Source organism: Chrysochloris asiatica, unplaced genomic scaffold (genome assembly GCF_000296735.1).
Source record: "Chrysochloris asiatica unplaced genomic scaffold, ChrAsi1.0 scaffold00013, whole genome shotgun sequence".
Taxonomy (NCBI): domain Eukaryota; kingdom Metazoa; phylum Chordata; class Mammalia; order Afrosoricida; family Chrysochloridae; genus Chrysochloris; species Chrysochloris asiatica.
In genome coordinates, this window is record NW_006408531.1 from 3,839,066 (window position 1) to 3,855,735 (window position 16,670).

The window sequence follows — 16,670 nt, forward strand, 5'->3', positions numbered from 1 at the left end:
ACCCGATCTGCCATCTTGTTTGTTCTCCTTTGATTTTAATATTATGCTATGTTTTCTGCATTCTGCCATGTCACCTGTCTTTAGAATGGGCACAAATATGAATCTCTTTCAAACTAGTTGCTAGGTAGGTGTCTTCCAAATTTCTTGGCATAAATGAGTGTCTCTAGTGGTGCATTAGTTTACTGAAAGATTTCAATTAGTATTCCATCAATTTCCAGTACCTTGTGCTTTGTCAATGCCTTCAGTGCACTTTGAACTGTACAATTCAGTACAATTGGCTCTTGATCATATACTACCTTTTAAAATGGTTAACTTAGTCCGTTTCTTTTTGGTAGAGTGACACTGTGTAATCCTTCCATCTTTTTGTGATGTTTTCTCATCATTCAATGTTTTGCCCATAGACTCCTTCAATAATGCAAGTAGAGGCTTGAGTTCTTTCAGCTTGAGAAATGCTGAATGTGTTTATTCCTTTCAGTTTCGTAAACCCAGGCCATTTCACATCTCATTCTAATACTTGAATCTGTCTTCTCAAATTGCCCTTCTGTTCAGCTTTCTTATTTCCTCATTTTTTCCAGTCTCTTTAGCATCTCTCCCCAGGAGAGCAAGTTTCAGGGTCTTTTCAGACATCCATTTTGGTCTTTTATGTCTATCTTGTCTTCTTTTGCTTTGTTCCTGAAAGACCATTTTGGTCTTTTTTTTTGTTTTGCTTTGTTCCTGTATGACGTCCTTGATGCCATCCCACAAGTCCTCTGGTCTTCAGTCATTAGTGATAATGTGTCAAATCTGTTCTCGAGATGATCTCTAAATCAGATGAATATGTTCATGTTCAAATTTTGGCTCTCATGGACTTTAAAACTTTTTCTTCAGCTTCAGCCTGAATTTGCATATTAGCAATTAATGCTCTGCCCCATGGCCTGCCCCTTCAGCAAGCTGTGTTGTCATTGCTAAGTATCATCAAGTTGGTTTTAGAGTTCACTATTGAAATCCTGGTGTGGTGCTGTGGGTTAATGCCTTGTCTGCAGAGTCAGTTTGAACCACAAGATCTGCGGTTTATGCTCACTAGCTAGACCTCAGAAACCCGATCCAGGCTCACTATGGGTCAGAACCGACTAAATGGGATTTAATAACAATATGTCGATAAATGAAGACTTCCGGGGATCACTGTTTGAAATAATTGCTTGATATTTTATCTTTTTGTTTGCATTTCAGTTTCAAATTCTATTTTCTATGTTTTCTAAAGAAGCAGGTTCAATACAGTCCCTATCCCAGGCCAAACCCAGTTTTAAAGAATTCTGAATATATTGGTAGTTACAAAAGCTTCACTAAATCTGTTCAAGAAAAAGATTACAACACCAGAAAGGTTATTTTTCAAAAGCTTTGATTCTCAACTTAAATAAGAAAGCCAAATTCCTGGACAGTTCATCCAGGTAAATGCAGGCTTGTTTCTGATGACTGGGATGCTAAAATAACTCTGGAGTTAGAGCAGATCCAAAACCCCAGGACCTCTTTGGACCAATTCATTCGTGTGACAATTCTTCAATCTGGGGGTGGATCAGGATTAATTTAGCATCAAATAAGCGTCTGTTCTAGAGCTACTCATGTAGGTTCACAACCTGGGGCAATGGGGACTGAGGAGGTGGTGAATTGTGATTACAGTATTATTCAGGTAACAACTACAAATGAATAAGATTCATGGAGATGAGTTAATGGAAAATGTATGATTGTTCTTTGCCATTAAAGGGGCTGCTTTGGATAATGGTAGAAGACACTTGTATGGTTTCTGAGAGAGACACTTTCATACTCACTTTTGGTTGTTGTTCATCTTTGTTTTTTTTTGCTTGTTTTTTGGAAGCCCAAATCTAGTCTCATCACTATGATAATATCTGTCAGCACAAAAGTCAACTTTAACTCACAGGCAACCAAAAGACAAACACAGTTTGATTGCTTCCAAATAAACACCAGTGTTTCCAGACCACATCATGTCATAGAATTATTTGTAATACTTCTTTAAAAGGGTGACGGGGTTCAGAAATAAACTACACATGGTAACAAGAGCCTCCCATGGGTCCTTCCTGCAAAATGAGTTGTAGGCTTTGGGAGTGGTGGTGGTTTCCGGCCATTAGCGCTACTAATCATGACCAGCTTTTCATTTATGAGAATCTACACCAATCACCATGACATGTGTTTGCTCATTCTAGAAATTCTATCTGATTTCTTCAAGGTTATGCTGATAAAAAAAACAAAACAAAAAACCTATCTTTGATTGGACTGTTCCATGGTTTTTATATATCCTTGAGATAGAGTCCACGCAGTAGATACAATAGGTCTACTGGTCACCTAATCATATTTAGTGCTTCATACCCACATAAAGCAATTACTGTCAACTCTCAATTAACCTTGTTATTGGAAGAAGCATTAATGTAGAAAGTTCAATTCTAGATAACCCTGCAAGGGCCTTTCTTGCTGCCATAGTAGCAGTTGAGGTGAGAGTGAGCGAGAAATAGAAGGAAAATGAAAGAAAGGCTGAGGGTTAAATGTCTCTTCAGGGAAAATTTTGGTAGAGCAATAAATTCAGCTGTGACGCTCTGCCCTCTCTTTATGCCTTTTTGTCCTGTACCCTGAAGTAAAAATAACATTGCTTTCCCAGTAACCTTCTGAGAGACAAACAGCCTGAAGCAGAAAAGTCACAGTAGGACACAGTGAAGGAAGCCCTCTTGGAGCCTGGCCTTCGTCTGGTAGTCAGTGTGGCCGAGTAAGGGAGGTTTCTGGGGATCCCACAGGCAACTGAAGCCAAAGCTCTGTATCTTCCTCATTGAGAAGTTCAAGCACACTCAAGTGTTTTCCTGCAATGGGGAGAGTTCTCAAGTTTTCTGCCCTCTAGGGTTTTGACTAAGCCAACTAAAATGGTAAAAAAGTATTTCATTATAAATGTTATAGTGAATCATTTGCAGGAACGATAAGAATTCTTATACTGTTGTTAACTGCCATTGAGTCAGTTCCAACTTACAGCAACCCTGTATAAGGTTTCCAAGGAGCAGCTGGTGAGTTTGAACTGCTGACCTTGTGGTTCAAACCAACCTTGCAGTCTAGTGCTTTATCCCACAGTATCATAACTGGACTCCATTCTTACACTACAGATTCCTATAGGCATGTTCATCAGATTCTGGACATTGTGTCATTTCCACCCTTTCGAGCTAGTGAACGCTTTAGGTTAGACACCTCGCTTCCAGAGCAGGAATCACAGGAGCAGTAGAGATGAGGCCTCTTCAGGTAACTCTTAGTGACACTATTCCAGGAAGGGTTTATGTTTTAATAAGAAGACAGTCTTAAGCCATAAGGGAAAAAACACAGTGGAAATCCTGATCTCTTTGAGCAGCTGAGAAGTACAGGGAAGGGACAGAAAGGGCAGGAGAAAGGTGAAGGAATGTAGGTGGTGAAGGAATGACAAGAGGGGTGTGTGCAGATTCTAATAACTCCCTGCCTCTTGCATTGTTCTTAAGAGCTCAGGACTGTTTCATTCAAGAAAATACAGAGAAATAGGAAAATTGAAAAGTTGGTAGATAATCTTAGGGAAAGGCAAAATTATCTTTTTAATGAAAAAACAACAACAGCTATCATGGGTCAAAATACCTATTGTTGTTACTTCCTGTCAAGTCAGTTCTGATGCATAGCAACCCTGTATAGGGCTTCTAGGGAGCAGCTGGTGAACTTGAACCACGCAACTTGTGGATCAAATCAACTTTGCAGTCCAGCACATTAACCCACAGCACCACACCAAGACCACTGAAAATGCTTGTAAAGAACCAAATTAATGCCATCAGTAAGTATGATTTAACTATAAAATTGGTATGGCAATGCAGGTTAAGCACTGAATGGCAAGGATGGTTTGAACCACAAGATTGACAGTTCAAACTCATCAGCCATCCCTTGGAAACCCTTTACAGGGTTGTTATGAGTAGGAACCGACTCAACATCACTTAGTAACAACAATAGCTATAAAACTCATGAGATTAGGAAGAAGCTACTTACCTGTGTATTTGCCTTAAAATAACATCTAGACACTAGAGTTAGAAATCTGTTGGAAATAGGGTCAATACAAAAAGTCAAATGACAGAGTATACAGGAACAAGTATTGATCAAGATTCTTCTTATTATTAAATACAGAGAAAGAGGAAGCAGAGAGAAAGCAATGTAGCAGAGGAACTTCAGAAAGTTTGGGGAAAAGAAAACGTTTGTGAATATGATAAGGAAAGTGGCTCATAATAACAGAAAATTATGAAAAATCAAAATTCTGACTATTAAATATCACTGAGGAAGGAAACATGAGAATTAAAAATTCTGTAAGGCTGCACATGTGATTAATGATTTATTCTTTAAGTTATCCTATTAACTTAAATAACTTTATTTAGCCATTGTGTGCCAGGTAGCATGGCAGGCACTGGGGGTACAACAGAGAGATGGTAAAAGTCCTTATGTTCAGAGAGCCCATCAGCTGGGGAAGGTTTATACACTTGCAATGAAAGGATGAAGGTATAACTTCTGATTGTAAAAGGCAGGCATATTAAAGGGAGTTTTACTCCTTTTCTCTCCTCAAGCATGGATGAAACAACAAAAATACTAAAACAGGGAAGAAAACATCAGGTACAATAACACAATCAGACCAAAGGACCGCTGCTCTTCTTACAAACCATGAAGTATACAGGATTAGAATTCAGAAAGGATGCTGGAAGTTGACAAACATCTCAAACCTCAAACAGATACCAAAGTATCCCCAAAAGTACTGTCACAGTTCTAAAGGGCACTTGCAATGAACCTTTGAAGACAGTGAAAGACTCACCATATAAAGTGGGAATTTCCCTGGAGAGACCCACTTTGACGCCACACAAAAGAAATGGAGTTAAAGAAACCATTTCTATTTTTATTAGCAACCTCACTTTCTAGACTAAGAGGACTTCTAGAGGTACTAGCTCTCCTTCTCAGTTCCTTCTCTATAGAAATTCCAAGAGATTAAGGGCTAAAAGAAACTAACAACGCCAACAACAAAAATACAAACCTGTCATTTTCTAGATAATTCCTTTAGTCAGAAAAAAAGTCTTTACATTTCACTCCACTACTAATTCTGATGAAAAGTATTCTAATTTTATAAGGCAAGTCTAATGAAGTACATATTAAATAATTTAAAAGGTTTATAACTCTGTTAAAAACAGAATTTCAGAAATTTACTAGATGGCTCCAATTTAAGTACTCATTTAAGTTCCCAAAAAACAAAGTTGAGGGAATGGGAAGAATAGTGTGACCAGATCCCAATACTTCCCTGTCCCTTGCATTGTTCTTAGGAGCTAAGAATTATTTCATTCAAGAAAATACAACCCAGCACATAAAAAAGTAATTTAGAGACAGTTGTTGTTGTTGTTGTTAAGTGCTGTCAAGTCAGTTCCGACCCATAGCAACCCTGTATAGGATTTCCAAGGAGCAGCTGGTGAGAGTAGGTACCTACAAATTCCCCACATGGTAATGGATTCATTGTGCTGAGAACTACAGCTCTGACAAATATGAATAAGTGTCATGGGATGACTTTAAAGGACACATTTCTAGTTCTCCCTCCATTGGACTACCTGGGACTTTGGTGCATGTGCTATCCAGGGTATTTAGGCTTCTGTTTCTCCCAAAAAGTTTAACTGGCAAATGTACGGTATAAATTTGAATTAGGTAACATATTTTACAGCTATGGAGGGACTCTAACGGAAAGCAATGAAAAATCACTGTTTCACAATCTGAAACATATGAGAGTTTCTCATTTTTCACCTGGCTGTACTCAGATGTTATGGACTGAACCGTATTTTGTCAAAATCTATGTTGAAATCCTAACCTGATACTTGTCTATCTGGAAGTAGAGGTTTCTCTTTTGTTATGTTAATAAGTTTATATCATTGTGTGTGTGTGTGTTGTGTGTGTTGTGTGTGTTGTGTGTGTGATATGTTAGGTGAATCCTATACCTAGTTACTTCTGAGTTATAAAAAGACCAGAACAGACTTAGAGACATACATAGGGTAAAAGACAGACACCATGTGAGAACTATGTACAAATCAAGGAACGCTAAGGCATCATAGAACATCTGAAACTGGCAATAAAAAAGAGTTGGCATGACTGAATCCTGATGTCGGCTTTAGCCTCTATAGCTGTAAGAAAATCGATTTCTGTTCTTTAAAGGCATCTACTTGTGGTATTTGTGTTATGGTGCTGTTGTTGTTCTTAAGTGCCATCGAGTCAGTTCTGACTCATAGGGACCCTATATAGCATTTGTGAGACTTTAAATCTTCACGGGCTCTAACTGCAGACCTGTGGTTCACAGTCAAGTGCTTATTGTGTACAGCCACTGTGCTACTGAGATTTGTGTTATTTTGTTGCTAAGTGCTGTTGTTGTTGAGTGCCGTCGAGTCGGTTCCGACCCATAGCGACCCTGTACAGGGTTTCCGAGGCTGTACATCTTTACAAGAACAGAAAGCCTCATCTTTCTCCCGCGGAACGGCTGGTAGTTTCGAATTGCTGGCCTTAAGGTTCGCAGCCCGATTCGTAACCACTACGCTACCAGAGTCAGTTCCAAATCATAGTGACCCTGTATAGGGTTTCCGAGGAGTTTCTGTTGGGTTTGAACTGTCAACCTTGTGTCACACTGCAGTGCTGACCCCACAGCACCACACCAGGAGTCCATTTGTGTTATAGCAGAATTAAATAACTAAACTCTGTAGAACCTCATGGGACCTGATCTTTCAAAGACGTAGTCTATGTGTAGATAATGGATGGTTAACAGACTTGTGAAAGAAACGGAGCTATGGAGGGACTCTAACGGAAAGCAATGAAATCTCAATGACACCAGAACAGTCTTTGAGTGGCATTTACTTAGGTGACATTAGCTAATGCCACAGTCAGGGAAGGGCAGAAGTATGAGCTAATGCTAAGATCCTCTCTCTCAAGTTCAAAACCACTAGACTGGTCATAGATCCAAGGACTACACATTTTCAATTTGGCTTACATAAGACCTCCTATGATAAGCCCCCTTTTCTCCCTTGAAGTCTAAAATAAGACCCTAGTTTCCCTTTGGGACTAAATGACCTCCATCATCATACTCACAACCCCAACAGGAAAGGCCAGTACGGCCAGCACCCAGTCCCGGAGAGAGATGAGCTTCTTGAGCTGCCGTTCTTGCTCTTGGTTCCCACTGCCTCTCGTCAGAAGACTGGAAAGATCAGTCAGGACACAGATCCCAAAAAACACAGCCTGGATAACCTGTAGGGAAACAGCACCCATTGTTAGTCAGTAAGATCCAAAGCAGCCCGAGCTTGTTGTTAAGTGCCATGGAGTCATTTCTGACCCATAGCAACCCTTTATAGGGTCCCAGGGAGTGGCTGGTGAAGTGGAGCAACTGACACTACAGTTCAAACCAACTTTGCAGTCCAGTGCATTAACCCACAATGCCCCACCAGGACTCAAACCCTAGCTTAGGGACAGCAAAGAAGCCACAGGTCTGTAACATAGAGAAAAAGCACATTGGAAGAGCAAAGCACATTTGAGGAGATCAACCTACAAATAAAAAGCAAAACAAAACAAAATAATAACAACTCAGTTACCACTGAGTCAATTCTGACTCATGGGAACCTGTGGGTGTCACAGCAGAACTGCGCTCCAAAGGATTTTCAATGGCTGATTTTTAAAAGAGTATCATCAAGCTCTTCCTCTGAGGAACCTCCAATCTTCTGGTTAACAAGTGAACATGTTAACTGTATACACTACCCAGGGACTCCATAAATTAAAAAACGGTAAGATACTTACAATTTTGTATCATATGACTCTCGGTTTCTGAGGATCAAGAGGAAGACCACCAATAAGATGGACAGGCACAGTGACAACAACAATGGGCTCAACCCTAACAACAATTATGAGGGCGGCTCAGGACCCGATCGTGCCTCAGTCTGCTGTGCACAAGCTTGCTGTGAGTCAGAACTGAAGTCCAAGCACCTAATAGCAAGACTATCCTATGTGAGAAAATTGATACTAACATGACTTCTATTTTTGTTCACTCAAAACAAAATGTAAAAATGTACACACATCTAAATAGATCCAAAACAAAGCAGTATCAACTATCAAACTGGTTACCATTAGTTTGAAACATATCAAATTCTGACTGAATTACACGGACAACTTTGAACCCACAGCACCAGCAGGACTCCTTTTAAGGAGTGGTTCAAACCTACCAGCCGTTCTGAGAGAGACAAAGATGAGGCTGTCTGCTTCTGGAAAGACTTACAGTCTCAAAAACCCTATACAGGGTTGTTAAAAGTTTGAATTGACTTGGCGGCAGTGGATTTTAAACCAAAACTAAACTCTCTGTCATCGAGCCAGTTCTGACTCAAAAGTGATCCTGTGGAGAGTTTCTTAAGCTGCAAACCTTTACAGGAGCAGAAAGTCTCATCTTTTCTCTCAGAGCAGCTGGTGGGTTTGAACCACCAACCTTGCAGTTAGCAGTGCAATGCTGATCCTACAGTGCCACCCAGGGTCTTTGGAAATGGGTTTATTGTTATTATGTAGTGTCTTTGTATTCATTCCAACTTACAGCGACTATGTATAGTTTCCAAGAAGCAGCTGGTGGAGTTGAACCACCGACTTTGTGGATAACAGCCCTGTGCTTATGCTACAGCACCAAACCAGCACTCCAGAAATGGGTTCAGTGGGGTTAAAAAAGATCTAAGAAGTGGAAAGAAAAGGATCAGGGTAGTTGTTGAACAATCAACAAAACAATTTCATCTGCAGGTGAAGAAATCTTTCTAATGGCTTAACTCTATTACATCTAGAAATGTTTCCACCAAAGGGAATGGCAGAAAACTTTTAGTCCTTCAGTCACAGAGAAATCAACAGAGGACAATAATCAAGACTCTGAGAGGAAACAATTCTCTCTTGTCAAACTGGGACTAAACTATCTGCTTCTCAGGTTTTCAATGTTTTGAAAGAAAATCTTTCCAAAGTACTGTTTACCTAGATACATTGTTGTTGTTGTTGTTATTAAGTGCCGTCGAGTCGGTGCCGACCCATAGCGACCCTGTACAGGGTTTCCAAGGCTGTAAATCTTTACGGGAGCAGAAAGCCTCGTCTTTCTCCCGCATTATGCCTTTAAAAGACAAACAAACAAAAAAGCAACCAGATGCGCATTTCCAAATCACCTACAAATTGAATTGCTTGTATCAGCTGTTTTGTAGTGTTTCAATGCTTCATCTCTCTCCAGGGCTAGATGCTGACCTTCCTGTTAGGGTTGTGAGTATGATGACTGTTGTTGTTAAGTGCCATGGAGTCGGCACCAACTCATAGTGACCCTATACAGGGTTTCCAAGGCTTTAAATCTTCACAAGAGCAAAAAGCATTATCTTTCTCCTGCAAAGCGGCTGGCAAGCCCAAACCAGGGGTCTTACAGTTCCCAGTCCTGTGCTTATCATATGTTGTTGTTGTTAAGTGCCACTAAGTAGGTTCCAACTCATAGCAACCCTGTATAGAGTTTCCAAGAAGCAGCTGGTGGGTCTGAACTGCTGATCTTGTCGTCTGCAGCTCAGTGCTGATCCAAAGTGCCACACCACAATGATGGAGGACATTTATTCTCAAAGGAAAGGTGTCTTGTTTTAGACTTGCAAGGAGAAAAGGAGGGATTATTATAGGAGCTCTTATACAACCCAAATTTGAACTGGAGCGGCTCTTGGGTCTATGACCATTCTAGTGTTTTTGAACTTTGGACTTTCACAGTCACACTCGGAGAACCCTAAAACACTACAAGACAATTATAGTTGTAACACGTCTAAACTGGGGGTTGGGTGGGTAGTCGGTATAGAAGAGCCACAGCTTTCACTGGAAGCAGATAGCATTCTGTGACACAGCTTAGCAAACGATCATTCAAATTAGGGAGAGGTTGAAAACTACATGCCTGGGATTCATATCATACCAAGTTGACGGAAATTTTTCTAGCTGTTTCTACTAGAAATATTTTATTGATGATCTTTTTGTAAAGGGCACAATTTTACTAATTTTGTTTAAAAATTTTATTGTGAACTGAAGGAAATTTTACCACAATCATCAGCTTTACATTCAGCAAATCATACACTTTGTTTCATCTCAATGATTGCAATCCCCTCCACATCAAAACAGTTTTCCCATTTCCTCCCTGTAACGATTATTTCCATTCCACCCTCATTCCCATCCCTTCTCAGCTGTGTCCTGAGGTAAGTATTGCCCTTTTGATCTTGAATGATTGACCATTCCATGGTGAGCATACCTTACTAGTGTTGTTGGCCCCACTATATACCAATATGTTTACCTGAAAATTGGGCAAAAGGAATGAGTTCCATTGTAAACCTGAAGGGTGCTCCTGGGCCTCCAGTGTCTTTCTGAACAGTAACTCAATCTTTTTTTTTTTTTTTAATAATTTTTAGTCTTACCTCACATTTTCTCCCACTCTATCTGGGGTCTTAATGATATTGTTCAATTATTTCTGCCTTCTGTTGGGTCACATGTCTTTGGAATGGGCAGATATGGATCTCCTCCAATCAGTGGACCAAATTTCTTGGCACAGATAAGTGAGCAGCTCTAGTGCAGTATCAGTTTGTTGAAAGATTTCAATCTGTATTCCAGAAACTCCTGGAGCCTTGTTTTTGCCAGTGCCTTCAGTGCTCTGCAGACTTCTTCCTTCAGTATCCTATGCTATCTCTTGACAAGGTTGAACACTGACCATTTCTTTTTGGTTCAGTGACTCGGTATGTCCTTTCTATTTTCTTTTGATACTTCCTGCATCATTCAATATCTTGTCCATGGAATCCTTCAGTATTGCAAGTCAACGCTTGATTTTTTTTCTCTCCAAGTTTTTTCACTTAAGAAATGCTGAAAGTGTTCTTACCTTTTGGTTTTCTAACTCCAGGTCTTTGAACATTTCATTATAATACTTGACTTTGTCTTCTTGAGTTTCCCTTTGAAATTTTCTGTTCAGCTCTTTTACTTCATCATTTCTTCCATTCACTTTAGCTTCTCTACACTTTCAGACAGAGCAATGGCAATTGAAAATATTGTTGTTGTTGTTATCAGGTGCCATCGAGTCGGAACCGACTCATAGTGACCCCATGCACAGCAGAACGAAACAATGTCCAATCCTGGGCCAACCTCACTACCGCTGTCACACTTGAGTCCATCAATGTTGCCACCTGGCCAATCCATCTCGTTAGGGGTCTTCCTCTTTTTCTCTGACCCTCCACCTTACCCAGCATGACATCCTTCTCCAGCGACTGTTCCCTCCTGACAATATGTCCAAAGTATGAGAGACAAAGCTTAGCCATCCTGGCCTCCAAGGAGCACTCTGGCTGCACTTCTTCCAAAACGATCTATTGGTTCTTTTGGCAGTCCGTGGCACTTTCAGTATTCTCCTCCAACACCACAACTCAAAGGCATCAATTCTTCTATGATCTTCTTTATTCACTGTCCAGCTTTCGCATCCATATGAGACTACTGAAAACACCATGGCCTGGGTCAGGCGCACCTTAGTCCTCAAGCTGACATCTCTGCCCTTCAATATAGGAAGCAAAAATAATTTAGAATGGAGCTAAACCACTGAATAAATATTTGTAAAATGAACAAGTGGCTCACTCACTGGTTCTTGCAAAATAGATACTTCTACAGATGGTGCGGCACATAACCACCATTACCACCACAGATGGTGCTGCAGGTTAATGTGCCAGAATGCAAAGCCATTTGAACTGCAAGGTCGTTGGTTCAAACTCACCAGCAGCTCCTTGGAAACCCTATACAGGGTCACTATGGGTCAGAACTGACTCCACGACACTTCACAACAACAACAACAACAGATATATAGAAAGAAAAGGAAAAGAATGAATATTAAAATGAAAAGGAGGGTAAAAAACATGACACCAACTATTTCTGCCACATCCCTCTTTACTCAAGGTGTTTGATAATCCATTGCAGTGGTCACAGAGAGCTTAGGCACCATACTCACAGACATTGGGTTTACTAAAGAACTTAACAGGTTACAGGTGTCCTGGTGTGCTGCTATGGGATAAAGCACGGGACTGCAAGATTGGTTTGAACCACAAGGTCTGTGGTTCAAACCCACCAGCTGCTCCTTGGAAACTGTATACCAGGAAGCTAAGAGTTGGAAGCAACTCAACAGCACTGAACAGCAAAACCAACAACAGGTTACAAGTCAGGACCAGAAATGCTCACGGTACAGTTGTTCCAGTTACGAATGCCTCTGTTTGTCTGGCCAATGCTACAAAGCTCTTTTAGGGCTGCTAATAAATGTCCACAGGGCACACCATTCCACTAAAGCCTTAGCCTGGAGGCATTTGACTCTAGCTCCATGGGTCTGCAAACTAGCATAACAATTAAGTGCTTGGCAGCAACCCACTCTCTAAGCAAGTCACTCCAATGTACTTGCTCCTTGTCTGGGCAGTCCACCACTCTGTCTCATGTTGTCTCTTACTGCTGCTGTTGTGGCTTCTCTGTCACTCCTCCATGTCACAGTTTTCTGTCCTTGGGTTGAGGAGGTTAAACATGCAGGGATTTCAAGGTTCAAAGGACACACCTCACTCCTGGCTTTTCTTCTTTGATGATACTGAGATGCCCCCTTCATGCTTCTGAGAAGACTCATCTTCTACCCAGACTAGAGTTTCAAGGTTTAATAATTACAGTGAACACTGTTAACATCCACAGGTGAATCATGTCATCCTACCTGTATCTTTGGCCACCTTCTCTTACCCACACCCAGCAGGAAAAGTCATTTGGTGGGAGCTACAAAGACTAAGGCCATATAAAATAATTCACAACACCCCAGTGTGGGAATGAGTATCTTTTCTTCAAAAATTATTATAATCCTTTTTATTGTATTCAGGTGACCTTTCTTTTTACTTTGTTTTCTTTTGCTACTTCCCGAAATGAGTGAAGACTTTATGATTTCTCTTTTTCTTTGACTACTTTCTGAAGTGAGTTGGGACTGTATGACCTCTCTTCTTTTTACTATTTCCTGAAATGGGAATGTGCGCCTTAGAAATTCGAACTAGCCAACCAGGTAAGGGAAAAGATTGTGCAGTTGAAGCCCTAGCCAATGGGGTGAGACACAGCCTTAAGACTCGCGTCAGGGATTAAAAACCGGACTGGACTGCCCACTTGGTGTGCTCGAGGGCCTGTTCTTGTACAGCTATGTGCACGCACCCTTCTGCAGGAGTAAATTTTGCTTTGCCAAGCAAGGTATTTAGTCTCACCAAGTGTCTTTTTGTGCAACATCGAGATTCATTTCTAACAACAGGGAGAAACACACTCATTCTAAGAAAGAAGAAACAAAAAAATATTCTGCCCATGTAAACATCGTAGTCAATATATTTTGCCAGATTTATATGATTAATGGCATATGCAAATGAAGCTTTCTACTTTGCTGCAGTTGGTTAATCTTCTTATTATTGCATAGTGTCATCTAACATAACGGTCCTTTCATAATTACCTGGTGGCTACCCTATTACTGTCTGTAGACTGGCTTCTCATGAACTCTGAGCTGCTTAGAACCACAGTGTGGCCCCCTTCTCTGCTGTGTAAGAATTCAATCAGGCGAGTATGTAGAAACCAGTACAAAGAGGCACCACAAAGTGATTTCCTTCTTAGTCCCAAGAAGTGAGGGCTCTTTTTTTTTTTATGCTTGTATTTATTTATTTTTTAATCCACAGTAACTAATCCTCAAAAAATAATCTCTAAAAATTATGAAAACAATCTACCATTTCCTGGCGAGAAAAATGCATTGACATTTGATTATGTACTTATTCAAGAGGCACTTTGCTAATACTGTTATCCCACTTTATATTTCAGTCATAATTACTGTTGTTAGTGCCATCACGTTGTTTCCAACTCATAGGGTCTCTGAGGAACTGTTGGTGGGTTTGAACCGCTATTTTGTAGTTACAAGTGGTTATCCTACAGCAACACATTATTAGAGTTTAATTGGTTATTGGAGTTTAATTGATTATTAGAGTTCAATTAAAGTTACAGTTCAACCATATTAGAGACATTTTACTTTTGTTTTCCTATTGTCTATGTGTACTACGCTTTCCAATGAAATTCAGAAACGCACTAAGCTAACTGCTAAGAAGGCACATGTTCTATACAAAGATGCACAAGCAGATCTGAAGCAGGACTACCTGGAATCATTACTTGGCTCCAGCCATCTTGCAAACTGGAACTTCCAGTCCATCCACTCAGCAAGGCACATGGGCACTGTTTAGCTTTGAATTCTTCCCAAGCTGGCTGACCTTATTATTTTTATCGCATGTAGAAATGAAGTGGTCAACTATACCTTGCAACTCTAAGAAACATAAATAAAAACTAATCAGCATTAACTAAAATTCCCCAGATACCTTGGAATTATTACAATGTTTATTCCTCTAGAATACTCTCTACTGCTTGATTCTTTCTATACCTTCTCACCGTAGAAGAATTGATGCTTTTGAGTTATAGCATAGGAGGAGAATATTGAAAGTACCATGGGCTGTCAAAAGAACCAACAGATCTGTGTTGAAAGAAGTGCAGCCAGAGTGCTCCTTGGAGGTCAGGATAGCCAAACTTCACCTCACATACTTCGGACATATTGTCAGGAGGGACCAGTTGCTGGAGAAGGATATCATGTTTGCTAAGGTGGAGGGTCAGAGAAAAAGAGGAAGACCCCCAGTGAGATGGATTGGCAAAGTGGCAGCATCAATGGGCCCAAGCGTGGCAACAATTGTGGAGTTGGCCCTGGATTGGGCAGTGTGTCATTCTGTTGTGCATAGGGTCACTATGAGTTGGTACTGACTTGATGGCACCTAACAACAATAACAACACCTTCTCACCACCTCCTCAATTCTCACCTTTAGGAAATCATAGCTGATTGAATAACGATAAAACGGTACCCAAATTCCACTCATATCTTTGTGTTTTCTAACATAATTAGCAGTTTTCATTAAAAGCATGTTGTATTATTTCTCTTTATTCTCTGAAATACACTGATGCACTGAACTATTACAATTCTTTGTTTATGCTATAGAGAAAATTCATTAAACATCTCCCATTTATTCCCCAAAATGATATAATTTATTCAGAGGATGTTTTATTTCATTCTGTTCAATCATCTTCAATATCCTCAACTAAATTGAATTATATCAAAACTATAGTGTATATATCAAATTATGTCATTCATTAGTTGGTACTTTTACATTTAGCCTAAGTGGATGTGTTTCCCCAAGCAAGATCCAAGAATGTACCAATGTAGGAAAATCAGCACAATAAATATGGAATGAAATAGTTATTTACATGAATTTTTAAATGGTCACTCTGCAGCTGCCTTTATAAATGGAATTTGACCATTTGGAATAAGGTTTCCAATGACTGGTATCTATGCTGTTTCTTGTTTTGATCATATTATACTTTTGTCAGATTAACTGTAAAGTACACCATAGTGTTTGTATTGAAAATTGTGCACATTTTGAAATTAATTTTAGACATAGTAGACTGAAGAAATCAGACAGAACTTTGAAGAAGAGGAATGGAAATTGAAATTGAATTCCGGAATGAAGGAAAACTGTATTAAGAATAGATGGCTCAAAGACAGTGACATTTACAGGTGTCATGAGGGAAGGCTGGAAGGAATACCCTCTCTGAGAATAAGAGCATTAATTAAAAGGGAAATGATAAAAACAAACCTACATAAAAATCTGCCTAGACCTTCTTCTAATTACACAAGTATCATTTAACCTTTAATAAATTTAAATGTAATTTATGAAAGTATAGTTTTATATATGTGTATGTATTTGCTGACTATACATATACACACATATACACACTTGTGTGTGAGTATGCATCTGCATGTAGATGTGTATAATTTCTCCTACATAACAAGATAAGTTACACACTTGGAGATACAGTCTGAACTCAAGGCCTTCCTGTGTGTCTATAGTAACATACTATATGACACTATAGAGAATAAAAAGTTATTTTGTTTTCAGTTCATAAAACTTTCAATGCACTTCTTGCTAGAAAACAACCCATGGCGATATTTGTGTTCAATACAGAGTGAATGTGGCTGAAGGAGTTACATAGCATGTGGAAAGGATACAAGAACAATGAAACAGCAATATCATAAAGCACAGACTTCAAGGGATTTCCATCCGTTCCACAAATATCTTACTTTTTAATAACCCATAACTCCTTCTTCCGGTTATTGAGATTAAAAGTGAATGCCAAAGGTCTTTCAGCACGATGAGACAATGACTCGATATGAAATTAGACTAGGGAATTCCAAGGATTCCCTCCACATTCGTTTCCAATGCCTTGCTTGCCTGCCACATCTGAACATCCCAGAACAATTCTCCCACTGTGGAAGTTCAAGATCTGTTTGTTACATGTTCAAATGCTGCTCTGTAGAGAAATCAATACAGTGGAAAGCACCACAGACTCACTGTGTCTGCCTTAGCCACTGACATCACCCATCAGATGCATCGCCTGGTGAGTTACCCGCTACTATAAGGAGCTCTGGTAGCGTTGTTGTTGTTGTCAGGTGCCATCGAGTCAGAACCGACTCATAGCGACCCCATGCACAGCAGAACGAAACA

At 39.9% G+C, this 16,670-nt stretch overlaps 1 protein-coding gene across 1 annotated transcript in view; it reads right to left on the reverse strand.

Moving 5' to 3' along the window:
* The window catches only part of AIG1 (androgen-induced 1), a 442,952-nt gene that overhangs the window by 339,473 nt on the left and 86,809 nt on the right, over nucleotides 1-16,670 (reverse strand). Inside the window, exon 2 of the mRNA XM_006834612.1 lies at nucleotides 7,132-7,287. Coding sequence (XP_006834675.1) covers nucleotides 7,132-7,287 — 156 coding nt within the window. The remainder of the gene's footprint in view (nucleotides 1-7,131; nucleotides 7,288-16,670) is intronic.